We start from the raw sequence: 26833 nt of genomic DNA on the forward strand, positions 1-26833 counted from the left end.
TGCTGCCTTTGGGGCTGGGGTTGCTGCCCCTCCCACCTCACCATTAGAGCATTACCTGCCACATTCGCAGACAGACCAAGACTGACCTGGCCCTTCAGAGGAATGGAGAGGGCTGTGTCGTGATACAGGCAGAATGGATTTTGGGCACAGAGGACTGGTCATGGGACTCAAGGGCCCCGCGGTGAGACTGCCTGTCTGTATAGCTCAGCCCAGGGCTCTTTGGTTGTGTTGGTCTGCAACTGCATGTTTTCATGGGCAAAGCAGCCCCCGGACTGGCATAAGCCTCAAGGGGGTGAGTCAAACGGTTTAGGTAAGTCAGTGCCCAAGGCTAGAAAGGTGGTGAGCACGAAGCTGCAGAGCTACAGAAGCAAAGCAGAGACCTCGCAGCTTCAGGACGGAAAGTCAAGGGAGGAACTCCGTGGGGTGGGCAGAAGCCCATTCTGGACTCCCTTTTCACTCTAGAGCAGTGTTTTTCAAACTTGGCCACTTTAAGGTGGGTAGACTTCAACTCCCAGAATTCCCCAGCCAGTCATCTTAAAGTGGCCACGTTTGAAAAACACCGCCTGAGGTCTTTAGGGAAAAAGTGTGGAAAGTGCTCTTCGATAGAACGAAGGAGCCATTTAAAATGCATTTGCATGGCTTTGAGACCGAACGATCGAATGCATTCCCAGCGCCGTTTGGGATCGTTCCTTTTAAATAAATGTCTCAAAATAAGATGCGTAAAAACATACTCACAGCATGAACATTGGCCATCAACTGAGTGACCAGTATTACTGATGCGGTTTCATTGCGCTTCAGGGCAACACACTGAAAGAAGGAAAAGTGACAGTGGAGCATTCAGTACAAAGTTTATAAACCATGTTTGTTTCGGGGGTTTTTTTAAACAAGGCATTGATATGACCACTTCTGGTAGCAAATCTTTTCACGACCAACACGTTCCTGGCAGAGGTGGGAATGACGTTAAGATTGTCCATCCTGAAGATCCATGGAGTCCTAGGGATTCTTGAATATTCTGGTGGCAGAGTCCAAGGGAAAGGGGTCAAAAAAGTCAAGAGGGCTGCCATGACCATGCAGTCAAAGCCCTGCCCCTCTCTTGGTGTTTAGAAAATGGATGAAGATGCCTCTCTTCTGCAAGGTTTTTAGTTATTAAATGATTTTAGAGCCTATTGGATGGTTCATTTTAATAAGGGTTTCAAACTTTTAATGCTTTTTAAAAATTTTGTTAGCCCCACCCCCACCCAAAGTAGAAAGGCGGGGACGTAAATCAAATAAGCCACAAATCAGTTGGAACCTCTGCGCTTCCACTCCTGCCTGCGTGGAGATACTCAGAAAGAAATATTGGGCGGTGGCATCTCTGCCACTGGCGACCCTGCTGTGAGACACACCAAGATTGTGTGTCCACAATACACGATGGAAGGCTTCTTTGTGGTGGGGTGGCAAGGTCATCAAGAGACCGATGACCCTCCATGCTCTTTCTTTACAACATCTGAACCAGAAGGGGTTGTGCATGTCCTAAACCAGTGTTGTCCAAACTTGGCCACTTTAAGATGAGTGGACTTCAACTCCCAGAATTCCCCAGCCAGCCATGCTGGCTGGGGAATTCTGGGAATTGAAGTCCACGCATCTTCAAGCTGCCAAGGTTGAGAAACACTGTTCTAGCAAGATGCCAGCTGCACTGGTACTGAGGGCTCAAGAGGCGAAGGGGGCTTTGCTCCATAGAAACCACTGTCTGGGGTGCCAAGCCCCTCCAGCTACCATCAGAAAGACGCAGCACCATTCAGATTACAGCAACGATTAGCTCCCGATTCACGCCTGCACTTGTTCATAAAATTTACCTTGCTTTGGTCAACCACTGCATAGTATTCTAGGTACCTGACAGGGGCATGAGAGCCAAAGGTGGACTCCTGGAACAGAAAATAAGATTATAATAAAAGGTTCATAGAATAAATTAGACCTGATCTTGATCTCTGGGACAAATTTCCAATAGTCAGATAATTAAACAGTACTGTACAGATAGTCCTGGCTTAATGACCCCAATAGGGACTGGAAAATTTGTTGTTAAGTGGGGCGGTTGTTAAGCGAGTCGTGCCTGATTTTACAACTTTTGCAGCAGTCATTAAGTGAATCACTGTGACTGTTAAGCAAATCACGCATTCATTCAGCGAATCATGCGGTTCCCCGCTGATTTTGCTTGCTGGAAGCCAGCTGGGAAGGTCGCAAATGCCAATCATGTGACCCTGGGACGTTGCAACTTACGTGCGAGCCGGTTGCCAAGCACCTGGATCACCATCACGTGACTGCAGGGGTGCTGCGACAGTCACAAGGGTGAGGACCGGTTGTAAGTCCCTTTGTTCAGCACCATTGTAACTTTGAATGGTCTCTAAATGAATGGTTGTTAAGTGAGGACTACCTGTATTGGTATTGCTATTTTTTTGTGGTTTTCTTTTGCCCATTATTGCAATATTATTTGTATCCTTTTAACAATCTTATTTGCCTAGAGCCTTCAATATGAGGCAGTTGATAAATCTCATAAACAGACAAATAAATGGGTTTCTAGGCTTGCAGAATCTACAATTTAATCACGCAATGGGTTATTGTTCTTGGCTGCCAGTGCCTTGACATTATTTGACCCCAACAAGCTCCCTGCCTAGAACAAAATCCAGCAGTGAGATTTGGTTGGCGCTGCGCTGGGGCTCCCTGAAGGGGGCCGCAAAGGCCATGGGGGTCAAAGCTACATTGACTGTCAAAATTTACATTGGATAGTTCACAGTGGAAGCTTTGATACAGAACATGATCACATACCGTGTCATTTATGGGCTGGACAAGCTCTTCTTTTAAAACCCCAGAGACACCAGCCACAATCCTTCTCTGCTATTTCCTCTCTCAAAAAAGAGACCTTCTCATCTAGATTCTTCCAGATGTTCAACATATACTGTTCCTCTCTCTCACTTAAAACCACCGATCCCCCTTTTCTGCCCCTGCAGGTGTCCCCTCCCTCTCTAATAGCAAGACGCTCCACAGAGAAGATGACCTCTCCATGGACTTCAGCTTAAGCAGCCCTGGGGCAGCCCTCCTCTCCTCTCGCAGCAGAAGCAGACCTTTCCACCTCCCCAACCCCTGTAGACTTAGGAAGCGGAGTTGCCCTCAGCCCATATCGACTGAAGGTGTGGATTCAGCAAAGGCAACCACGCCAAACCCACTCACCTCCCTGGCAGAAGGACTCAAGCTCTCATTAGCCACCATTCTCACTTTTCCGCTTGCAAAATCAGCATCACCCTCAACGACTCCTCTGCAAGGTTCCTTCTGCTCTGCCACTTTTCTATAAATAAGGTGTTGAAAGGTGCGAGAGCTCTCAATTGGCTCAATTTCATACCTTAAAGTCTCCATTTGCAGGTGTCCCCTGGGGGAAAAACCCAAAATGCAGACTTAGGGCCAGCCACAGGGAGAATTAATAAAAGGTGGTCAACAGATGGCCCAGTCTGACCCACTGGAAGGAAGAGAAGCAAGCGGGTGCAGCATTCATTTCATCTAAAACTAACTGGATTGCTATTCATGCTGTGACTTTTTTTGCTTGGGATTTACAACATCCTGCCTTTTGATGGACTCAGCCCCCACAGGTGATCACCAGAGGGACCTGTGGAGGGGAGGGTTCAAAAAAGGCAAGATGGCAGCCGTGACCACATGCCCGAAGCCCTGCCCCTATTTTTCATGTGCTGCACACACAATGAACGCAAAAGAGTGATGGGGGTTCAATCACGTGGTTGTGGCTGCCACCTTGACCTTTTTGACTGCCCCCCTGCAGACCCTCCTGATTATCAGCCATAGCTTCAGAGCCTTTCTAAGATCATTGAAACGCATGTTTCACTGTAAGCTCCCGTATATCAAAGGAATAAGCAAGGAAATGCTCAGGGATCATTAAAAGCTGCCCATTTCCCCTAGGCCGTGATGATTCTGATTTTCAGATTGTAGGATTCAAAACTAATTTAAGATTCAAATGCAGCTGCACAGAAGGGAAACTTTGACATAAGATGTGGCCTGAGTGTAGCTGAAGCCCCAAAACTCGTGAAACTCAGATTCTATCTAGATCATTTTGTAACACCAAGGCTTTATTACCAAAGCCCACTGCAGGTGGAGAGGATGACCTGGGAGTCTGCCACGCCGTCCACGTAGCCTCTGTAATAGCAATTGTCCTACAAAGGCCGAAAAAGACATCTTGAGAACAAATTCAGAGGAAGCATATTGGAGGGGTTTGCTTAAACAAAAAGCATTGCACACGCCTAACATTCACTATCTTTACCCTTCTGCACAAACACGATTCATATTTAGAAGAGGGTTCCGTGGGAAACTTAACGCTTCCCCTTATATTCCATTTGCCCACTGCTGAACGTTTTTAGTTAATGCATTCATCATCGCCTTTCGGTAACCATAGTGTAACCGCACCACGTAGGCATTATTTCCTATATACCACGCTGGGTGCTCTATTTCCTGCCGCATGGCTGTCTCTCCCACTGGGTCTGCAGAGATGGCCCTGTGGGACACATTTGGAGGCCCTTGCAGAAGCGGAAAGGGCAGAGGCACCCGTTCTTTGAGCCCTGGGAAAGGAGATGGCGTAAGGAAGAGACAAGGCAGGCTCCCTCCAACTCCCTGCGGTGTAAGAGGGAGGGGAGGAAAAGTGCAAGCGGAATTGCAGGGTGCCCTTATTCTTGGCAATTTTAGGATGGGTGGACTTCAGCCCCCAGAATTCCCCAGCCAGCAACAAAGCTTAGTTCTAGCCTTCCCTGATCTAGACAGCCGTGAGGTGCTGGCACTGCCCTGTCCCCAACCAGGCCCGCAGCAGCTGCCTCAGCTGGCAGCTGCTGGCACCCTGTTCTTTTTCTCCCCTCAGCCAGGGTCCTGGGCACAAGAGCAAGAGAAGGAAAGTGCCGTCCCTTTTCTGCTGACTGAGGAACACAAGGCCTCCTTAAGGCCAGCATCTGGTAGTCAGGCTGAAAGGGCCAGGCTTTCAAGAGCGTGCTAGCAGTTACAGCCCTCCAGTGCACCAAACTGGCACCAAAACTATTTGTTTGAAACAGTCTTTAGAGTTTATTAAGATGCGCAGCAGCAGCAGCAGCAGCTATGGGGCGGGTGGGGGTCACAAAAGCCCAGATGGCAGTCACAGCAGTGCGCTTGAAGTCCCGCTCCTTGGGACATGCATGCAATGTCAGTGCACATGCAGAAGGATCGGGGCTCTGATCACACTGCTGTGACTGCCATCTTGACGTTTTTGACCCCCTCTGCAGATGCAGATGCATCACAGGAAAGAAAATGTGGAGGCTTGCTAGGCATAGAGAAAAAAGTTAGGCTTCTACAGAGGCAGGATGGACAAAGCGACAATGGGTTGGTCCACCCAGAATGGCGATTAGGCCTCATAGGCAGTGGCGGGGGGGTGGGGGCGTGGAATAGCTTTGAGGGAAACCAGTCCTTTGCCCTCAGCGCATGCAAAATAAAATCAAACCCTCATGCCACCTCATTCCCTCATATTTTCATTTGCCATAATTATTTTGACTACTTCAATGCTGTGGATTGTTTCCATAATATTGTATGAAATTCTGCTTTAGCTGTAGTTCTGGATCAACAGGTGCCCTTCCAATGTGTGTTGGGCCACTTAAGATAGAGGGACTGGAGAGCCAATTCTTCAAAAACTAACGAAGGGAAGGACACAGACCAGCCAGCTTGCCCACCCCCGTGGCCCCCCACGTCCAGTCACAAGTGCAGTTATGCCCCACTTAATCGGGAATTGCTTTCATCTCCCCTGCATATTTTCAGATGGGAGCAAACTTGGAGAAGCATCTCTTTGATGTACCTCCTCTTCCCAGCACGGAAGGGGCTGGGGTTCGGGGAGAGCGGGAGGGATCTCCCTTGAGTGTCCACAGGTACACTCATGATACAGGGGCACATGTAACCTGGCCAGAGGTTCCTTATCTTTGTGTCTGCTTAAATAGAAACACTTGCAACACCACGTACGTTTTAAGCTCCAAGCCCAGGGTTCTATTCTGGCCATCTGCTGCTAAAATACCGCGTACCCCGATAGAATCAGAAGTGAGCACCCGCGAGGCTCAATCTTCCAGCAACTTTGAGGAATGATAAAATCTATTCGTTCCTGCTATTCCAGGAGAACAATAGCTGGATAAATCTGTGCAAACTTACATGTGGGGATGCTGCCTAAGTTTTGATGGAGTTTCCTCCTGGGTCAGAACGACAGAAAATGGCTTATGTGTCCATACGCTTACCTAGCATTTCTATTGTGAATGACTCCCTTTTATGCTACAATTTTTAATGAGACTGTGAGCCCTTTTAGGTATCAACAATAAAAATAAAGGGAAAACAGGAGTAGATTTAGATATATAAATATCCCGCGGATATCAGTATGGGTTGTTTTTGGAGCCCTCTGAACTTCAAACTTTACAGATACCCTTTCACTTTGGGATCTTAGAAAATAATACATGTGCAACATTTACCTGAATGTATGGATAATCTGCAATCAGGTCTCCCTTTCCATTGTAAGAATATACAGGCAACGCTGAAGTCATAAAAGTCCTGAAAGTTTTTTTTTTAAAAAAATACAGTAAATATCATTGTGATTTGCAGCCTCTGATGCACTGCAATTATTAACTGTTAAAATAGCTGTGCTAGTTAGAGCTGAACCAAAGTTTTTTTATTAGCTATTGTTCTCTAAATAATAGGGTAGAGGTGAAAGGAAAAATAATTCTGAAGAAATTCTCCTTCTTTTATTTAAATGAGAACTTTCTCAGACAAACTGTGCCAACCATCAGCACTGCTTTATTTGATGCCCGCGGACACCATTTTTCCCCAATGGCATCTACGAGGGGGTCAAAAATGTCAAGATGGTGGCTGCAGTCACATGACCAAAGCCCCTCCATGTATCATGTGACCCATAAAAAGGGACTGGGCTTAAATTACACGGTCACAGCCACCATCTTGCCTTTTCTGACCCCTCCTCTGCCCCTTCTGTTGTGCACCAGCACACACTGACAGTATCACATTCATGGCAGCCAAAGGATCCCTTTAAACCCTGTTTCTCACCCTCTGGAACTTTCAGACTTCAACTCCCAGAATTCCCCCAGCCCGCTTTAGGTCTGGCATACTGATCAGTTACAGAATAAATGCTGGTTGATTTTAATGGAACGTGCAAGTAAATGTGAATAGAGTTACTGCCTTGCTGAAGCTCAGTGGCATAGAACAAGCTGTATCAGAGCTGCTGCCTGCTGTCCCAAAGGCTCCATCTTTCTATAGCAATATTCCAGCCTCCACTTCCCTAACCAACAACCACAGTTCCTTGTTACTGGGATCAATAATTCATCAATGCTTTGAGGCCTGTTGGTTTCCCTTTCCTGTTCCAGAGTATGTAGATACACAACATTTTTCTTTTGCCACGCTTGCTGGAGAAAACGCAGCTCCGAAGCCGTGCAGAGCGGCCAGAGAGGAGGCCTCTTGAAATCTATTTAGCTAGTTGAGAAAACAAAACCAACTCAGAGGAAAGCGACCGCTTACATCTGTTTCAGGTGAACCACTCTGTGTCTTCCTTCCACTGCCAGTGCGTAGGACACGTCTACCTAAAGAGGGGAAAAAAGAGGGGAGAGGTCTTTAAAACATGGGCTCCTCCTTCCCAGCACGGGGGAGCGATCTTGACAAACACCTCTGGCATGAATTGTCCTGCAGAGGGCACGCGGGGACAGCAAGAAGCTTCTTTATTGACTGGATGCTCCCTGATTCTCCTTCTCTGAGCTCTCCGGCTGGAGCAAAAGTGGAGCGATCGCAGCCACGTTAAAGGGCATAAGGGGTTCCATTTTTGCCTCTCTCTTGCTGTCTTCTGGCCTCTCCTCCCTGTCCTTTGCAAGGGGACCTGCCCAACTGTGTCTCCGGGCCAGCGTCCGCCTCTCCCACAATATGCCAGGGAGCAGACAGCCCGTCTGTCTGGAAAGGTCAGGGTCCCTCTCTGGGGAAAGAGGGCGAGACTAAGTGAAGTCAGGTTCTTTGGCTTCAGAGAAAGAATAATCCCTGCTCTCTTTTGATCCAGTTAAAGAAGCTGTGCTTTGCTTTCTCTGGCCCTGGCCTGCCCTTCCGTGGCTCCTGATGGAAAGCAGCCGCTCTACGGTGCCTTAAGTCACTTTCCAGCTGGACTACTGCAATGCACACAATGGTGCTCCTCCAGCCAGAAGCCAGGCAGGTGGAGAGTAGGAAAGTGGCCTTCTCTGTAGGCAGGGACAATCCAGGAGGGGTCAAAAAAGTCAAGATGGCAGAGCACTGCTCCTTTTTTACATACAGCTCAGGGGAGAAATCTAAAAAAGGGCAGTGCTTCAATCATGCATTCAATCAAAAAGCCATCTTGACTTTTTGGACCCCTGCTGCAGCTGCCCCTGTTTGCAAGCCACGAGTTTTTACCTTTCTAAATTTCTAACTGGTACGCCAGCATGTTTTCATGGCTGCCCGTTTCTATGCATTCTGTTAATATTCCTATCTTACTTCAATACCCGTTTTCTTTCTCATGATAAACCACTCCTGAAAGAAAGGAGTGTTGAAAAGCGTCATCAACCTCTTGGGGCGGGGAGGAAGGTTTACCTCGTTGTCCGAAACGTCGCTCAAGTCCACCTCCTTGGGCACAATGATCTCCGAGTAGGGGTACCTGGAAGATTCTAGGAAGCCTGCAAAGGAACACAGTGGGAAGAGGCGCCAGGTGAGACATCTTGACGCCGCCCTGAATCTTCCACAGGTGTATTCACAGGTGCTTTAACTGGGTTTGTACAATGCTTTAATTGCTGTTTTACTGTACGCTGCCCAGAGTCACGTCATGCGAGGTAGGCGGCCATCTAAATTTGAGGAATAAATTCATCAAATTAATTCAGCCACTTCTGCAGGCAGAAGCTGCAATGCTCTGTTTCCTCACGGCTTATGAGCCAAAAGAACGCGGCCCCGCTCTCCCCTTCCGGGCGGCTTTCAGCACACGAGAGAAAACAGCCCTAATTCCAAAATCCGTCCATAAAACAATACGGAACGAGGAAAACGAAGGAAAAAAGTGAAGAAAAAGAAGCCGGGAGTTGCCGTCAGAAGCGTCCAGCCGCTCCCAGAAAAAGGACCGTTCTCATCCTCCCACAGAACGCCATCGGGGCATGGCCGTGCCCAACCTGGGGGGCAAACTGCTCTGAGGAGAAAGTGGGTCACGTAGGTGGGGCAGGTTCTACACAGAGAGGGTGGCCTCGAACAAGGGGGTCCGCAAGGGAGTCAAAAAAGTCAAGGGGCCCACATGACCATGCAACCAAAGCCCCCCCTGGTTTTACACCCGTTGCACACGTGACCCAAGTCAAAATGGGCTGGGCTTTGACCCCGCGATCACGGCGAGCGATGGGTTGGCGCCACTTTCTTTATCCTCCGGGCTGGAAGGCTGCAGGCCGGCTGGCTTCTCTGGCAGGGCTGGATTTGGCCCGGGGCGTTCCAGTTGCTGACCTCTCCCCAGCCTGGCCCTAGGAGCACCCGCAACGGCCACAGGGCTGCCCAGGTCAGGGCTGCTAACCTGGGCCAAGGAGCCGGGGGGAGAAACGCTTTTTGGAGGGGGCCTTCTGCAGCAGTCGAGACCCCTGGAAGCCCCCCAGCCTTTGCGTATGGGCATGGGCCCCCCGGGGGGGTCTGCCTCCATCTCTCCCGCTCTCTGTACCCACCAGGGCTGAGGAAGAGGAGCAGCAGCAGCAGCGGCCCTGGCAAGGCCCCCGGGTTTGGCGCCCCCAGCCTCCACGAGGAAGAGGGGGGCTCCCCCTCCTCCATTTTGCCCGGGCCCCAACTGCCACCTGCCCCGAAGCCCCACCCAGGTACCAAGCCCCACCCCCTCGGCTTCCAAGTTCCAATGGCCACCCAGGACCAAGCCCCACCCCCTCAGGGCCCACCCCGCAGCTCTCCTATTGGGTCCTTAACCCGGCTGCCCTCGACGGAGGCCCCGCCTCCTTCATGCTTTTGAGAAGCGGCCTCTGCCTTCAGAGGTCCACCCAGCTGGATCCCTTCAGCTGCCATTCAAATCCAAGCCCCACCCCTTCCCAGGTCTCCATTGAGAGCTTAATGCAGGGGCCTCTGTTTGGCAGGATGGGAGCAGAGTGCTTCACTGCGTCGCCTGCAAAATTAAAGCTGTTCCTTGAAGTTAACTCAGTGTTTCTCAGCCTCAGCAACTTGAAGATGTGTGGACTTCAACTCCCAGGATTCCCCAGCCAGCCAATTCTGGGAGTTGAAGTCCACACATCTTCAAGTTGCTGAGGCTGAGAAACACTGAGCTAAATGCTGGTTTCCCCACCTGGCGGAGGCTAGGATCATCTGCAACTCCAGGCTTATCGTCTAGCACGGAACGAAGCCCCTGCTTGCCTGAAAGCCCGCTGCCCCCCGGATTGAACTGGAACCCGCAAGCTGAGCCGTGCTCCTCCGCTGGCTCCCTCCCTGGAGCGCTGGGTCGCCTGCCGGAAGGATTGGCAACCCACAGAGCAAACATGGCAGGGCACCCCCACCCCTCCCCAGTTTCTTTGGACTACACTTCCAGAACTCCCTCCTTCGGTCCGTGTTAGCTGAGGCTGCTGGGAGCTGAGGTCCGAAACATCCCGAGCACACACACCTGCCTGTGTTTGGACCACCCCAGGTGCCGGGGGGAGCCTCAGCTCCCCATTATACTGATAAAAGAAGCCCCCCACCCCGCCGCAGTGTGCATGGGATAGAGGGAGTCTTCTCGTCTCGCTGCCAGTCCTGATTCTCTTCTTAATGTCCGCTGATTGGTAATTCATTTGTAACCTTGGTGCATCTATTGCTTCTGAGATGGCAGCAGAGGCTTCACTCCACTTCCTCAAGACCGGAGATGCCAGGCTGGGAGGAGATGTAATTTCCCCCCAGAAGGAAGAATAATTTTACAACAAGGCAGTGCGGTGTGGGAATGACTGAAGGAGATCACATTTTCCTCAAGAGGCCCGAGAAGCAATTTCTGCTGGGTGTGTATGAATAACAGGCAGAAACCCATTAATGGGAAATGCAGCCAGCTGACAAAAAAGGAAAAAAGAAACGCTTTATTTGAAGACTGGAGAGTCGGAGCGGAGAAGCAGGACGATTTGCCCAACGGCAGGAAATTACACTGAAAAACATGGGGGCCCACCTATGCCTATGTGGCAAAAGTGACGTCTAATTTTGACTTCCCCATCCTGGTGGACATGGCACTTCTTAATTCTTGGCCTTTCACTGACTGGAGACTTCTGGACTTTTGACTTCTCACTGAATGGGAGCTTTTGGACCGTTTGAGCCTCACAGAACTACTGCTCCTCAAACCACTTCTCGACCTGTGGGCCTTCCTTGACATACCACTTTTCGAGGATTTGCCTTTCAGTGCTCTCTGGAAGAGACAGAGAAAGAAGGAAAAAAAGGATGACTATGACCTGCTTTTGCTACAGGTCGTGGGAGGCGATGGGAAACCTCTGAAAGAGAAGGGGACACAAAGCAGAAAGGGAAAAGGAAACAGCAAAGTGGGGGTGGGATGTGGGGGTGCACCCTAAAGCCAGAGTCTGCTCTCATCCCATCACTTACTTTACTGTCTGTCTTTCTGGGTCTTCTTTTGGGAATAGCCGCAGCCAATCTGTAGCTGGAAAGCAGAAGAAGCGTGTGAACCGTCCGCTTGTTCCAGGGACCCAAGACGTGAATGGAACTGCTGCCTTCTCTTATCTTTTCGTCCCGCTGGGCCCATCCCACCTGGCACCCAGATGGGCCATCCGGCCCCATCCTCGTCATGAAATACTGCATCAGGAGGGCAACTGACTTACAAGAATTCCAGGTGACGGGAGATAAAGACACCCAGCAGGAGGAGGAACAGCCCAGCCAGGGTGACCAGTCCGACTATGACGACTGTAGGGACTGGGGAGAAAAGAAAGAAGGACCAGGACGTTGAGCGGGTGTCCGAAAGGACGGTGCCCCAGGCGTGTTTTTTCAAAACCATGTTTTGGGGCACATGTCAGGGATGTCTGCAGGATATGGTAAAACCAGTCAAGGTGGCCCCGCTGCAGACACTCTGCCCATTTTGTATTACAATGCATGTAAACAAGGGGCAGGGCTTTGACTGCATGGTTCAGGCCTTCATCTTGACTTTTTTGACCCCCATCCCCCCACAGACACCTCAGTGCTAAAACAAAGAGTAATGAGTTTAGACAGGAGGAATTTGACCCCCCCACACACACACACTATTACCTAAGTTTTTCAATGTTGGCAACTTGAAAATATACGGACTTCAACTCCCAGAAACCCCTAGCCAATATGGGTGGACTTCAGTTCATGCTGGCTGGGGAATTCTGGGGGTTGAAGTCCATACATCTTCAAATTGCCAAGGTTAAGAAACATCTTTGGTTCCTTTGACTGGATTGGAAGCTGATGAAAAATTAATGAAAGCTTCAAAGAGATGACTGTATTTTAGGAGTCTTGAAATATTCAGAAAAGTAATAAGTAGAAAGTGATCTCTCATACCCCAAACTTGCTCTTCCTTTAATGATACAATTTCCAGTGTCCCAAAATTGCAACTTTTGAAGGGAAAATATATCACTTGGAAAAAAAATTAATTCAAAGCAAGATATACTTGTAGCAAATAGTTTTATAATTTTTTTTCAATGGCCACCTACAGGAAATGACCACCTGAATGTATTTAGCTATTACGCAGGTTTGTGAGGATTGGACTTGCTATTGACCAAAAGCAAGATGTCCCCGCTTGGAGATGGCCCTTGCACACCATCCATTTTTGCAGCCAGTTCTGACTTTTCACCAGGAGATCCATGCCTTTCTGCAGCCAGACCAAATTGTTTTCCTTGGCCAGGAAAGGGACCTTCTGGCAACTGAAAAGAAGGATGCCTCCCAGATGCAAGGTCTGTGTCTCCTTGCTGGAAACCAGGCTGGGACGTTCCTGAAGATGGCACCTGGAAACACCTTCATAACGCTACCAAGAAAACTGCAAGGGTGCAGTCATTTTAAGGGTCAAGCTTAACTGAAGGGCGTCTTCCTTTTTTTTAGCCTGGGAACTTGTCATGATCCTCTCCTTCCTCTTTATCCACATCCCTCCTACCCACTCCAGGTAGTCAGAAAGACAGCCTGGGGGCAGAAGGAAAATGGGCCCACCTGCCTGAGATGATTCCAGTCTCTGGAGCCCTTTTTGAAGTCAGCTCCATTTGACTCGTTGGGAAAGCGCTGGAATGCAGTTGATTTGTGGGAATAACATTCTTCCCAGGACTTGCTAGGATAGCGTGGCGGTGAACCAAAGGCTCCTTTGCTTCCCTTTTTTGGTTCAAAGAGGACTGGAAGCTCAGGGGAGGGTGGGAGGGTATCAACTGGCAGATTTGAAGCCAAGAGAAGGAGCAAGCTGTTGGGCTGGTCTTCTCAGAGCTCAGCTCTGGAACCAAGCTAAACCAGCTGGGGATCCCTAGATGGTGAAGATGTTTTTGAAGACTCTTGGGGACAATGTGCCCACAGAGCAGATGGCGGTGTGGCAAAGCTCAGGCTGTCACACCCTGAAATGAACTCATGGGGGAGCAAGGACCCACCGTGAAGCACAGCCCGGCAGTTCCAAGCACCACCCGCCAAGAGCTGAGCGGGATGGGAAACAGCAAAGCAGGAACAGAACAGCAAGAGGAGGGTGCTTACGCTGGTAGGCAGGAGGGGGGCCGCTGTCGATGCTCCCCCCAAACCCTGGGCGGGTGCAGAAGGGAGGTGCCCATCCGTAAGAGCAGTGGCAGTTCCGGTTGCTGTTGCAGATCTGAAAAACACCAGGAGGCGTCAAGGATGGTCAAGGCTCACCTGCTGCCTGGACCAATCCAGAGGCAAGAACTCCGTGATCGTGTTCGCGTCCCAGCCAGAGATCACTCCCAGTCCAGGGTTAGGGGAGATGCACTGCTGCTTAAATGAGAAGGGAAGACATTCTTAGCCTTTGCTTGGGATCAGGGCACCTAGCCTCAAAAGCTGAGCAGAGTCCCACCAGGTGGGTCCCAAGATGTCCCACGGGTACGCTAAACCAGAGGAGCCTCTGGGGGAGGGTGGAGAAGACCCCCAAAGTTAAGACGGCAGCCACAATCGCACGATCAAAGCTCTGCCCTTTGCATCGTAAAAGGAGAAGGGAGAGCGGAATTTTATTCACACATTTCTAGGGAGATGGGCGGCATATAAATTTAATAATAAATACATTTGACATTCTGAAATGAATTATGTCTGCACTAGAAAGCAAACGGGAAGGAGGGCCCAGGCAGCATTGGTGGCCACCTAGACCCCTTGGGGTGGGCAAGGAAGGACCTTCGAAGCCACGATCCAATCGTCTCCTCAGTTACCACCAACCCAGAGCCAAGGAGCCGTGAATTCTCCCGTGTCGGGCAACGGGACTTGCTTTGATCGCTTCGTTGGAGCTGCCACCTTCACATTTTTGACCGTGTCCTGTGGACACCCCGGCCATGGATACTGCCCCCCGGTTTGCTACTTACTCCTCGTCTGCTACATACTGAGAGGTCACAGTCATAATTCAGCACATCCACGTCCACGCATGATCTATTTATGCATATCTAGAAAAGGAGAGACATGCCTTCAGGAGAGCCTGAATTCTAACAACTTAGAAACCCTTTCTAGCAAGGACGTCTAGAGTACTTTCAAAGACAAAACGGGCATAGAAAGTTCTGTTTTCCCCAGCCTCAGCAAAATAGCCCCCATGCCCAAATATGGCCAAAACCGCCACACTTGGGGTTGGTTTTTGGATTGGCGCTGCCCAGGCCGGCCTTATCTGCTGGGACGCTTATTCATCCTGCTCTCCATGAACATTTTGGTAACTGGTCTGAGAAGTACAGAAAGGGACTGGCATAAGCAAGAGCCACCCCAAGTGTGTGTTGCCCTGTTCCCAAAATAACGAAAATGCATTATTCAAATGCAGCTTGTAATCTAGCTTTTTTTCTCTGATCTCAGGATGGGAAAGCAGCAGCTCTGGGTGCCCCACGGGAAAACTAGATTTTCTTCCTTCTTCCCCTTTCCCCCGAGCACGAGGAAGAAGAGAAGAGCTCAGAGATGAAGGCTATCTGTCCCAGCGTGGGGTTTCTTTACTTGCCCTTTGGGACTTGAATCATCTTAATGACCCTGACGTCCTCGTGAGCTTGCATTCATCAAACTCCAGCCGCTTCCTGAGGCAACTGAATACCACCCGGAGATGCTACAGAGTGAAAGTGGGGTTTCCCACCTTAACCAGGCGAGAGGCCAGAGCCGTCGGACGTGTTTCGGTGAGCTTTCAGAGGAGGATGCATCCAGGGGACCTCTGGAGGAAAGATCCACCTGGCACCTATCAGCTTTCCTAGGCTCACGTGGGCATGCCACCTCTCCTCTGGCCTCTGCCTCTGGCTGCTGTTCTCCAGGGCCCTTCTGCTTTGGGCGATGGGGCGGGGGGGGGGGGGGCGGTGGTTCTTTCCAACCAACCTTTCCCCTTTGGGCCGATCCCCAGCTTGTAGAACTGGCTTGGTGAGACTGGTCTCTTTCTGCTGCTTCGCAGCACAGCTCTCCCCACGTCTGTTACCCGCTAGTTGGGCTGCTTCTGACTACGGGTTTAGTCTGCTTCTGGAATAGCACTAAAAGGGTGCGTGCAAAAAGAGACCAACCGTCAGCTCTGATTTGGCGCAAGTCCTTTGCATTGGGTGCATTTCAAATGGAGCCGGACTATCATCTGATATATTCGCCGATGGGCTTCTTTTAAACAGGGGTTTAAAAGGAGTTTAATGATTCTGATATAGTGCTATTCCAGAAGAGCATTACTCCAGAAGAGCAGTAAACCCACATCTAAACCCACACAAGTTTAGCTTGTGCCAAAGCAGAGCAAATTTTGACCCCTGCCAAAACTTGCCTCCTCCCTGGCCCACATTAAGGAGAGTGAATGGCGGGTGCTTTCTCTAGTGGGAGAGGATGGGCAGAAAGCTACTGGGATCTACCAGTTCCTGCCTATCCATTCTAAATTTGCTGGTATGATGCTTATAGCCCCATAGGGATTGTCTGTGGAGCAGCACATTTTATACATTTTATACTACGGGTGCAGAGCATTTTAACTCGGAATGTTTTTTGTTTTGTTTTTTTAACCACTGCATTATCTACGTTTTAATGAAGCCTAGAGCTACTGCTACATCCAGTTATCCACCCCCCTCAGCCAGAAAATCGCAAAGACTCAGTATTCGGAGTGAGCGTCTCTATGTCTGGCAGAGTCGAGTCCCCTCCTTTTCAGACCAGGACTCTACAACTCAGAGCGCGCAAGGAGGGGGGTTGGCGCTACCTTGCCGGGGCCACAGGTGGTCCCATCTCGCACTGCTCCAAGGTCATAGACGTCCTCCCCAAGATCAAATTCTGTCCCCCAGCACACTGTACCCGCCACTGGGGTCTGAAGCACGCCTTGTCCAGTTGCAATACTTGGAATTCGTCCCACATTAACACACTGCACTCTTCCACAAAGAACATCCCTAGACGCAGAGCAAGACAGGAGGAACTTACTGCTTTTTTACTCTCCTGGAGGTCATCAATCAGTGAGGAAAAAGATGGCCCTGGCAGCCGCATGACATTAAATTATTGTTTCTCCACCTCGGCAGTTTGAAGCTGTGTGGACTTCAGCTGGCTGGGGAATTCTGGGAGTTGAAGTCCACACTGCTTCAAGCTGCTGAGGTGGAGAAGCACTGCACTGCGTACATGATGGAAGGAAGTATCTGAACACGTGCTGTTGAGTTTGTAGGAAGAGCAGCCGTTTGGGTGAGGAGAGGCCAATAATGCAGCAATCATTTGTCCCTTAACCCTCTTCACCAGGAGCTGGAAAAGGACCAGGCCAAGGGACTCCGAACCCAGAATCCTTTCCTCTGCCCCCAGGCATCCATAGGGCAGAACCATCTCTGTACTTTTTCACTTGAGTGAATGGGCAAGGAAGGGCAGGGGTGGATTTAATTAATTCATTTCCAGGCTGCCCAACTCCAGAACAACTTATTTATTTGATTTAAATAGCTGCCCATCTCACACCTGTGAGTCTAGGCAGCTTACAATAAAATAGATAAAATATGTAGCATTAAAAAAAAAAACATGGCAGCTGAGCATCGTAAAACAAACATTAATGTAGCCAGGAGATGGGCTCTGTCACGTACCTGGAACCCCAGGCTCAGGCACAAAACCAAGATATATATATTTATATGAGGGTCAGACATGACCCTCTTCCTGGATCTTACATGGCCCGATGCCATGTAGGGTTTATGGGGGATAACCAGCACTTTTCCGGATGAAGGTCTCGTGCAAATCCAGCCTGTTTACTGTGTCATTCAATATACAGGGAGTCCCTGGGTTAAGAGCGCCCAGATTATAGACAACCCATACTTTAGAATGGAGCCTATTGTAGCAAAATTCGAGTTAAATACCAATGGTTCAAGTTAATGACACAAACCTACTTATGCAGTATTATACAGTAACACTGTTCTGGCTTACATATAAATTCAACTTAAGGACAGACCTTGGGGACAGAATGCGTTCTTAAACTGGCAACTACCTGTATTGTGTAAACCAAAAGATGCCTTATTTCAGCCCCACATTATGCCTGGTGGTTTACAATCTATACAATATACGATAGTAGTGGTGAAGGCGCTGGCCTAGCAACCTGGAGACTGTGAGTTCGAGGCCTCCCTTACGCATGAGAATAGGCTAGGTGACTTTGAGCCAGTCTCTCTCTCTCAGCCCAACCCACCTCACAGAGTTGTTGTTGTTGTGGGGAAAGTAGGAGGCATGAGTATTAGGCATGTTTGCCACCTTGAGTTGGCCAAATTATACATTTCAAAGGGGGGGATAAAAATTTAATTAATAATAATAATAATAATAATAATAATAATAATGTCCTGTATCAAACCAATAAAAAGGAATACACGGAACCAATAAAATACATCATGTGGACAGAGGAGATGCTGAGGATGTGTGAGCAAAACAGACCTTCCCAGTCCTGCGATGGGCTGGACTCTGTTTCTGACTTAGGCTTCATTCGTTCCTTTGATGGCTGAAATAAACAGTTCTGCTCCCTGCCCTGTTTTAGACCACAGCTTGATACTGGCAGCACATCTCAGCACTGCTGTTCCCCATGTGCTCGGCCAGTGTGGGCCACCCCTTACTGGCAAGAAAGCCCACCGCCCTGGGAGCCCACCTACTTCTCAAGACACTTCCGAAAAGCCGAGCCATCTCTGCCACAGTTGCCAAAGCGGTCTCCTCGTGTGTTCATTTCCTTGAAGCAGCTCAGCGGGGCTTCCCTCGCGTCTGGAAGGAGAAGCAGACACCTGTTGGCCAATGACCGCCCCCCGGCCCAGAGCCCAAGGGCAGCAGAAGGGGCATTGGGGGAGGCGAGGTGGGCCTTACCCTGGCCAAAGAGGGCCCTGCAGTGTGTGTGGAGATCCAGGCAAAGTCCCAGGAAACAGTGATTGTGGTTGCCACACAGGGTCCCGTCTTGCTTGTAGACATCCATCGGACAGTCATAGGAGGTCCCATTGCAGAACTCCGGGAGGTCGCACTCCGTCGTGGCTTCTCTGCACAGGACTCCCTCTTCTGAGAACTAGCAGAGCCAATACTGTAAGTCAAGCTTCTGATTCAGACCATCCTCAAAAGTCTGTAGTTCCACCAGAAAGGACCACTCTACTGGAAATAGCCTGTTCTTTCTTTCTTCGACATATTTCTATCCCGCCACAATCCCAAATGCTTTTGGCGGTTTACGGAGAATAAATAACGCAGTGGAAACATCCACCCTCTAATCTCAAATCCCGACGTGATAATGAAAAATAATCGACGTGAAACAAAAATACGACAATACCACAAAGAGAGAACATAACATTTTTAAAAAAGATGGCAACAACACCAAATCAGGGGAAGGCTCTCTGAAAGAGCTCCATTTCCAGATGTTTTTGAAACATCTGCAAAGGGGAGTCCACTTGATCTCCAGAGGGAGGATATTCTGCAATGTCATTGTTGGCACTGCATGGAGGAGCGATGCCTTCTCACTTCAGCCCCCTGAATTTCCCGAAAGTGCCGGATTTCTCCCTAGATCTCACCGGAGGGTTTATGGGTTATTTCTACCCATAGTAGGAAGTAAACTTTTTAAAAAAACAAACAAACAAACAAACAAACAAACAAACATAAAACATCGGCTCTTGAAGGGGGACCAGACACAGGAAAAGCAAGAGAAAGTGGAGGCGCGATGCTGTTCCTTGGCTACAAAATGGGCCTCCTGGGGCATCTGCAGGGGGAAGTTAAAAAAGTCAAGTTGGTGGTCACACCTGGGCAATCAAAGCCTGCCCCTTTTTAAGGGTGCCACATAGGCCATGTGTGTAAAAAAGGGGGCAGATAATCCACTGGATAACCATGGTCACCCTCTTGACTTTAACCCCCTCCCAAGGTGCCCCTACTAACCTCCTTGAGTAGCTACACCCTACAGCATCCTTAGGGGACAAAGACTTTATGGGTATAGTAACCTTCACTAATATCCATCTAAGTCAGTGTTTCTCAACCTTGTCAACTTTAAGATGTGTGGACTTCAGCTCCCTTGCTGGCTGGGGAATTCTGGGAGCTGAAGTCCACACATCTTAAAGTTGACAAGGTTGAGAAACACTGATGTATGTCATCCACCTGCCCTGCAAACTTTTACACAAAGATTAAGCTGGGCTGGCTCAAGAGGCTGTTAACAGAGCCAACAAATGACCCTCCAATTTAGGATAATGTATTTTTTTTATCAAAGGGGCTCCCGGATCTCTTTACTGTTAATTTTTCAGCCGGAACAATTTCCCACACTTTGAAATATCTCTGATGCAAAGAAAAATGTATCTTAGTTTGCCTGTGCTTTGCGGTAACAAACGTGACAGCTAACAATAAGAACTGAATCTACGTCTTTTGTTGCGTCTGTTTATAATCGTTAGGAAAACTGGACAATTAACCAAAGCAGAATTAATTAAGACAGAGAAAGTACCATTTACGCTGCTTACAGTAATTAGGATGAGGAGATGACTGAGTCAGATACAGAAAGTCACTCCAAAAAAGCATGATGGGTCAAATAACAAAAAGGATTCTGGGAAGATTGTGGGGTTTTATTTCTCTCTCTGTACCTATATTCTTTGAATAATAAGCCACCCAGAGTCGTTAAGGAGTTGGGCGGCCTCGAAATCAAATTAAATAAATAAATAAGAAACTGACAGCTAATTTTGATTGAAAGCAGCCTACATTTTTATCCAATCTAACATTGACCTGGTATCTGGACCACCGTATCACTGGAACTCAAGCCAAGAAGGATGATAACAGGAAAGGTCTTAGTCTCCTGGTCCCTGGCTGAACTCTTAGTGACAAAAGCGGAAAGTGACAAAACGTGATTAAAGAAGACATTGCTCAGCTATTCCTGAGGCTGCAAGTAAGACTTTCCCTACTTTAAGTCTGCTTCAGAAAAATGTACGTTTGTAAACATATTTGAGACAAGGATTTTTCACAGTGTGAAGAAAACATGGCATTATCTCAGGTTGTTTGTTAGGTACAATCTGGTCAGCTCTGACCCTTTGTGACGGTATGGACAAATGCCCTCATGACCTGACCCTGGGGATGATCCACAGCTTTTCCAAGCACGTTCCAGTTCTCTCTGATCAACCTTCTCCATTTCCCCCATTCTTCTACTTCCCTCAGTCACGACAAGTCTACTTGTATTCTTCTAGTGGTTCATCAACTATTTGTATCACAGGCTCAAAATATTTCTTGCAGCCCAGCATTATTCCTACAGTAACTGTCTCCAGATCCATAATTCAAAGGTATTTATCGTTCTCTCATCCTTTCTTTAATGTCCAACTTTTATACTGATACACTACCTCTGGAAAAACTATTGCTTTAATTATTCTGTTCTTTGTTATATATTGTTATCCTTCACATTCTTGCCTAAATTTGTCTTTGCCTCCCTAGGATTAATCCCCTTCAGCACTATCGCTTCTTGGGGCCGAGAAAACAAAGTTATCTACCACTTTCATTTCACCATCAATTCCTCAGCATGCTAGCTGACAATGTTTTCTTAATAACTAATATCAATTCAGATTTTCCACTTACCATGATTATTCTTTCCAACCCAACAGAATATTGGAAATAAATTATGTAAATGGGCATAGAACTGTCTATCTGTCTGCTTTCTGCCTAACTGTCCATCAGGAGGCTTGACTGGTTGATTATATGCCATCAAGCTGGTGTTGACTCTTAGCAACCACACAGATAGATTTTATGTCTCCATCCTGGTTCTTCAGATCTTCCAATCTTACTGACGGATCCTCTTTTCCTTCCTTCCACCTTCTTGAGAGAGAACAAGGTTCTCGCATAATACAGATAGTCCTTCGTTAACTGGGAACTCCGTTGCTAAGCAATGCGGTCATAAAGCGGCTGTGCCAACTTACGATGGCAGTTCTGGTTGTGGTCGTTAAGCAAATGGCACACGGTCATTAAGCACAACATTACATGACTGCAATTTGTAACTCCAGCTGGCTTCCCCATCGACTTTCCTCGTTGGAAGCCGGCAGTGAAGGTTGCAAATGGCGATCACATGACCATGGGATGCTGCAACCATTGCAATTGCCTGCTGGTTGCCAAGTGCCCAGTCACAATCATATGACTGTAGGGGTGCTGGGACAGCCACAACTTCAAGGGCCAGCTGTAAGTCTCCTCGTTCAGCACCATCGTAACTTTGAATGGTCGCTGAACAAGTGGTTGCTAACCAAGGACTACCTGTAGGTCCAAAATATGATCATTTGTGCCTCAAGTGAGAACTTGAGTGAGTTTATTTGTTCTATGATACCTTTGTTTTCTTAGCTATCCATGGTATTCTCAGGAGACTTCTCCAACACCAAAGTTAAAAATATCAAGTCTTTTTATCTTGCTTCTTCAAAGTCCTTCTTTCCATTTCCATCCTTCTCTATGGAACTTTCATTTCCATAGAATGCCCAAGGGAAAACATGGCTTGCACAATTCTGATCTTTGTAGGTATAAACTCATCATGGTATCTGAATATCTTTTCCAATACTTCCATTGCTACCCTAGTCTATAGTGTATTTCTTGACTGCTGGTCCTTTGCTGTTGATAGTCAATCCCAAAAGGAAGAAACTGTCAGTCATTTCAATATCTTCATTATCAGTTCTAAGGCTGGTTACTGTACCTGTTGTCATTAGTTTAGTCTTCTTTATAATGAATCTTAGTCTAATTTTTTCACTGTGCTCCTCAATTTTTAATGGTAGAGCTTCCAGATCCTTTGCATTTTCACCTATCAGGCTAGCGTCATCAGCATAGCGCAGGTTAATAATATTTATTCTTCCAGTTTTAAATCCATGGTCATCTTCTTCCAATCTAGCCTCTCTTGATTTACAGAATATTGAGCATATAGGATGAGAAATAAGGAGAGAGCATACGGCCTTGTCTCACTCTTTTATTGATCTAGAGCCAGTCAGTTTCACCATGTTCTATCTGAATTGTGGCTTCTGGGACTGTGTATAAGTTTCACTCACTCACTCACACACACACAGTTTTCATTATGCAGAAGAAAATGCCACTGTCTCTTATAGTCGCTGCTGCTAACGGGGTGGAAACAATTCTAGCTGAGCAGGCTTCTCTATTAACTACTTTGATAATGAGATCTTCTAAGTCCTCCTTGCTTTTACTGTAGCTTACAAAGTGGTTTTCTCTGTGTATTTGCAATTGTTAAGGTTTCAGCCTCCAGCATTGATTCTAGCTGTCCTATGTATTGACCCAAAGCTGCAGCTTTAAAAAGTTCAGTGGGTATCTGCTCCTGGTACTTCTTTATCTGACTCTGGCTTTACTTGTCCTTCTCTGTTAACAGTGACATTCATCGTATTCCCTGTGCATGCATCCACCAATTGTGATAGATACAACCCTGTCTCTTGTGGGATTATAAGTGAACATAAAGCCAAGTCATTTGTCCGTTTTTTGAATCATTGCCATTCATTTCCTTTGTATGGCCATATGCTCTGCACAATATTATCATTGATCATCTGATTTGATGGGCAGCTACATAAGTATGATAAATAGGTAAATAAGTAAATAAATAAATAAATTTAAGGTGGCCCATTCTAATCTCACTTATTTCTAAAACATACAGCTTAGTATGCTTCGTTTCTGCTTTTACAATTCTAGTTTTCCTTGGCTCGTGCTTCCCATCATCCATATTCTGATTGTGTCTTCTTGTGAAACAGAAAACTGTTCTTTCAACGCTGACACAACCAGGGACCGGATTTCCCAGCAGCTTCGCCACTGCCTTCTTATGGGTCTGATTCTAGGGTCCTAGATGGGTGGGTTCCCTCAACCTGGCCCAGCCCTACCTATCCTCGTCCAAGTGGTAAATGAGCCTCAGTTTCCTCCCCTTCCTTTGACTTTACCAGCAAATGTCAGGAGCTCCTTCTCTTGTTGAGAGCACTCTCAGTCATTAAAGCTCCTGGATTCTCCCCCCACATTAAAGTGGGACCCCCCTGGAGGGTATCTGTTTGTAACTACCTCTCAAACATGAGAAATCAATGATTAAATAAACATAGAATAGATTAAGCCATTCCAGTTCAGGTCTTTCTTGCATATGGCCTGTTAAGCAATTACTTTACAAGTGTTGATATGGAAACATGATTTATTTAAATATGTGAATGTTGTGATGTTAAAAATTGTAATTTTCCAATGTCATTTTTGCCCATTTTAAAGTGTCACAGGACAGCGTTTTGGTCAAAAGAAGAGAAAGACATTTTTTTACCTCTGAGAAGGATTCAGAGATGGCTGTTGTGCCATAAGTCCTCAAGAAAGTTGGATGGTATATTTCAGATGTACAAGAAGATTTCTGAACATACAGAAATCATTCCTATTGTTATTAACAATTACTGGCATTTTTTTGCTTCTCAAAACCATTCAACCAGAACCAAAAGCTAGTGGGGCATTTATTCATTTACAGTTCTTGTAGCCCACCCCAGTCTGTATATTCTGGGTGGCATGCAATGGAGAAAATATAATAATAATAATTTAAAAAGGAAGGAAGGAAGGAAGGAAGCAAGAGAGGCCATAACAGAAGGCCACTAACAATGGTAATCAGTTCTACTTTGGTAATAACCCCGCCAACATTTATGTTAGGGAAGTTATGAATGCAAAGCAGGAGGTGCTGAGAGAAGAGTTGGATACATTTTGCCTCTCCTTCTGAAGACCCTTTCTCCAGCCTGCTGTATCTGCACCCCCTGAAAGTGGGACGATGCAGTGGGAGAAGGGCTTAGCTGAGTCCCACTTACTGTATTTGCTTAATAGCGGGTTGCCTTTGTCTTACCTTACAGTTCTCACAGCAGAGCCCATACAGGCAGTCAATGCCTTCTTTGAAAGTACAGTCCTTTTGGCAACACCCGTTCTTCCTGCATTCCTGCAAAGAGAGAGATGGCCATCTCATTCACACCTATCCCGCCCAACGCTGTCCTCCAAAATCCCATCTAGTCCAGCCCTCCACCAGGACAGAAAATCCATTGCGCGGAATCATCAGTGGCGGCGACCTCAAGGTGACATTCGCTACACCGGGCAGGACAGAAACTTGTTCAATGAGCCACAGTGTTTGGCTAACATTCATTACATTTGCAGAGTTGCTTGGCATGTAAGATAATAATTTTGAGCTCAGGATTCAGCTGGGCAGTAAATCAGTCAAAGCTAGATTGTTAAGTTGATGGATTGGAACTGGCGACTCTGGCTTTTTTTTTTTTAAAAAAGGAAGTTAACAACAACATGCTAAGACCCTGAATGGGTGCATTTTGAAAAAGAGGCTGGACAGTTTAAATGGTTTTTCTGCAGACTGCAGGGGCTGGGCGAGATCATCCATGCAGTCCCTTCCAACTCCACAATTCCATGACCGGTAACTGGAAACAGCAAGCTGAAAATAGCCAGACATAATGTGAGCATTGCTATCTGAGAGCCCCGTGTTTCTTGGGTGCTATCAGCATAAGAAATGGGGGCTTGTGGTCTCAATCCGCTCAGCGCGTTTTATGCAAGACCTGAGAAAAGTTGGCCGGTACTCTTAAGTTCAGCAAAAGGGGAAAGTTCCATCTCAGCAGAGCATCTGACAGAGGCATTAAAGGAATTCAAAACTTACACTGGGCCCTTTGAGTTTCGGATATTTTTCATTCATGAATATAATTTTGATTGCTGATGTACCCTCTTCCTGTTTAAAACAAAAAGGACCTATGACAAGCTTATATCATCAGCTTTTTAAATATCCCTGCGACAGAGATTGTAATTATGTATTTTGTAATATAAAAATATAGAAATAAACTCTGCACGAACTTTCCATGAAAACTTTTTCTGAAATATATGTTGGAGGAAGACAAAAAGTGTACAAATTTAGGAAGAATGCAAAATCAGGAGGACCAAGGGAACGCCAGAAGCAGCGTATGGGCCCAACAGCCCTTTCCCACTCAAGGTCCCCAGAAACTAGGGAACCCCTGACATCCTTCTTCTCCTCCATGATATTATCTAACTGCCTTTTAAAACTGTCCAACATCAGTAGGCTTAAAACAATCCACAGCTGCGAAGTACTGTTTCAGTTTCCCCGTACAGACTCTTCCAACATTAATTCAAATTGTCTATTCATGGCTCCTGCTTGAGATCACACCTGGCTCTGCACAGGAGGACAGTGCTCTGGGTGGAAGAGTTGACGTCTCATGAGATCCAAGGGCCAACCCTGCCGGGCCTCTCTCCCTTCACCTGGGCGTCCAAATTAATCTGTCTTTCCTGATAGTAACAAGAGCCGTGACATCTTATTAAGGCCTTGTAAATGTTTACAAACCATGTAAGGGCAGCCCTTTAAGTAGCAAAAAACATCCTTTGCAGCAAGAAACAGTCTCATTTTCACTATATTTATTTGACCAATAACTTACAGTCATGGTTTTAGGCTGCAGGTGGTCAGGAAATAAAAATTGTTTGTGAAATCTTTGCTTCCACTGTTTAGAAGAAAAAGAGAATTACAAAGGCTTTGATGAATAGTTTATTATTATTATTAACATCATCATCAACACCCCCCAGCCCCACAACTATATATTATCTGGCTATTTAACCCTGAATGGATACAAAGCAGTTTGGCCCTGATGGCTTCATTTGTAACTATACAGTATTTGTTACACATTTTATAAATGAGTATTAGCATTTTGTACAATTGTACATTGAACATTATTTTCAAGTTAATTTTCCCCCTTGCAAGGAGTTAACTGGTCGAGGACAATAGATATTGTTTTGTGCATCCCACCCCTCTCTAAAACGTCTTCCTCGTCCGAGTGACTATCGGTTGTGGGTGCCCTTGTGTTCATTTACACACATCTGAATGTGGCCATGCCAGATACTTTTTCGCTCAGACAATTCACGCTGTTCTTAGCCTGGTGCGTGAAATATCCATAGAGTTGATGATGGTAGAGGCATTTCTCGGATGCTTCCTGGGAGCCTCTGAGTTATCTGGATCAGTTCTGCAGTGGCAGCACAAACCGGCTACTGACGCTGCCAAACGTTTGGCCTGTTTCCAAATGCTAGAGGTTGACCAAGGATTCAACAGACCAGGCCAAACACACCCTTTACCGGGCTATCATAAGAAGTTTCCTGCAGGGTGTTTCCCACTAGTACCAGACCATCCCATCCATATAAAGGCCCAAAGTGAAAAAGTAGACTAGAATTTCCTTGGACCACGAGCGGTTGAGCGGCTCCTGAGCAGAAGTACCAGCAAGGGAGTTGCCCTCAGCCTACTAAGCTCACT

At 47.3% G+C, this 26833-nt stretch overlaps 2 protein-coding genes across 3 annotated transcripts in view; both read right to left on the minus strand.

Moving 5' to 3' along the window:
• Positions 1–9837, minus strand: part of LOC103064722 (disintegrin and metalloproteinase domain-containing protein 26A-like) — a 36104-nt gene extending 26267 nt beyond the window's left edge. Inside the window, exons 1-8 of one of the 2 annotated variants that reach the window (XM_088140412.1) lie at positions 9714–9837; positions 8620–8702; positions 7552–7613; positions 6498–6576; positions 4114–4190; positions 3205–3400; positions 1836–1904; positions 736–807 (exon numbers count right to left, since the gene is read on the minus strand). In XM_088140412.1, coding sequence (XP_087996538.1) covers positions 736–807; positions 1836–1904; positions 3205–3400; positions 4114–4190; positions 6498–6576; positions 7552–7613; positions 8620–8702; positions 9714–9816 — 741 coding nt within the window. In that variant the 5' untranslated portion in view covers positions 9817–9837. Of the gene's footprint in view, positions 1–735; positions 808–1835; positions 1905–3204; positions 3401–4113; positions 4191–6497; positions 6577–7551; positions 7614–8619; positions 9184–9713 lie in introns of those variants that run through there. The other variant, XM_088140413.1, reaches the window with a different exon arrangement.
• A 1490-nt stretch (positions 9838–11327) lies between these two features.
• LOC112542000 (disintegrin and metalloproteinase domain-containing protein 21-like) overlaps positions 11328–26833 on the minus strand; it is a 36873-nt gene continuing 21367 nt past the window's right edge. The window contains exons 9-15 of the mRNA XM_088140883.1: positions 24380–24469; positions 18427–18619; positions 18222–18327; positions 16331–16514; positions 14517–14594; positions 13690–13801; positions 11328–11407 (exon numbers count right to left, since the gene is read on the minus strand). Coding sequence (XP_087997009.1) covers positions 11328–11407; positions 13690–13801; positions 14517–14594; positions 16331–16514; positions 18222–18327; positions 18427–18619; positions 24380–24469 — 843 coding nt within the window. The remainder of the gene's footprint in view (positions 11408–13689; positions 13802–14516; positions 14595–16330; positions 16515–18221; positions 18328–18426; positions 18620–24379; positions 24470–26833) is intronic.

Source organism: Python bivittatus, unplaced genomic scaffold (assembly GCF_059951505.1).
Source record: "Python bivittatus isolate LINGU-HERP-01145 unplaced genomic scaffold, Pbiv_v1 ctg000340_np1212, whole genome shotgun sequence".
In the NCBI taxonomy this organism is placed as follows: Eukaryota; Metazoa; Chordata; class Lepidosauria; order Squamata; family Pythonidae; genus Python; species Python bivittatus.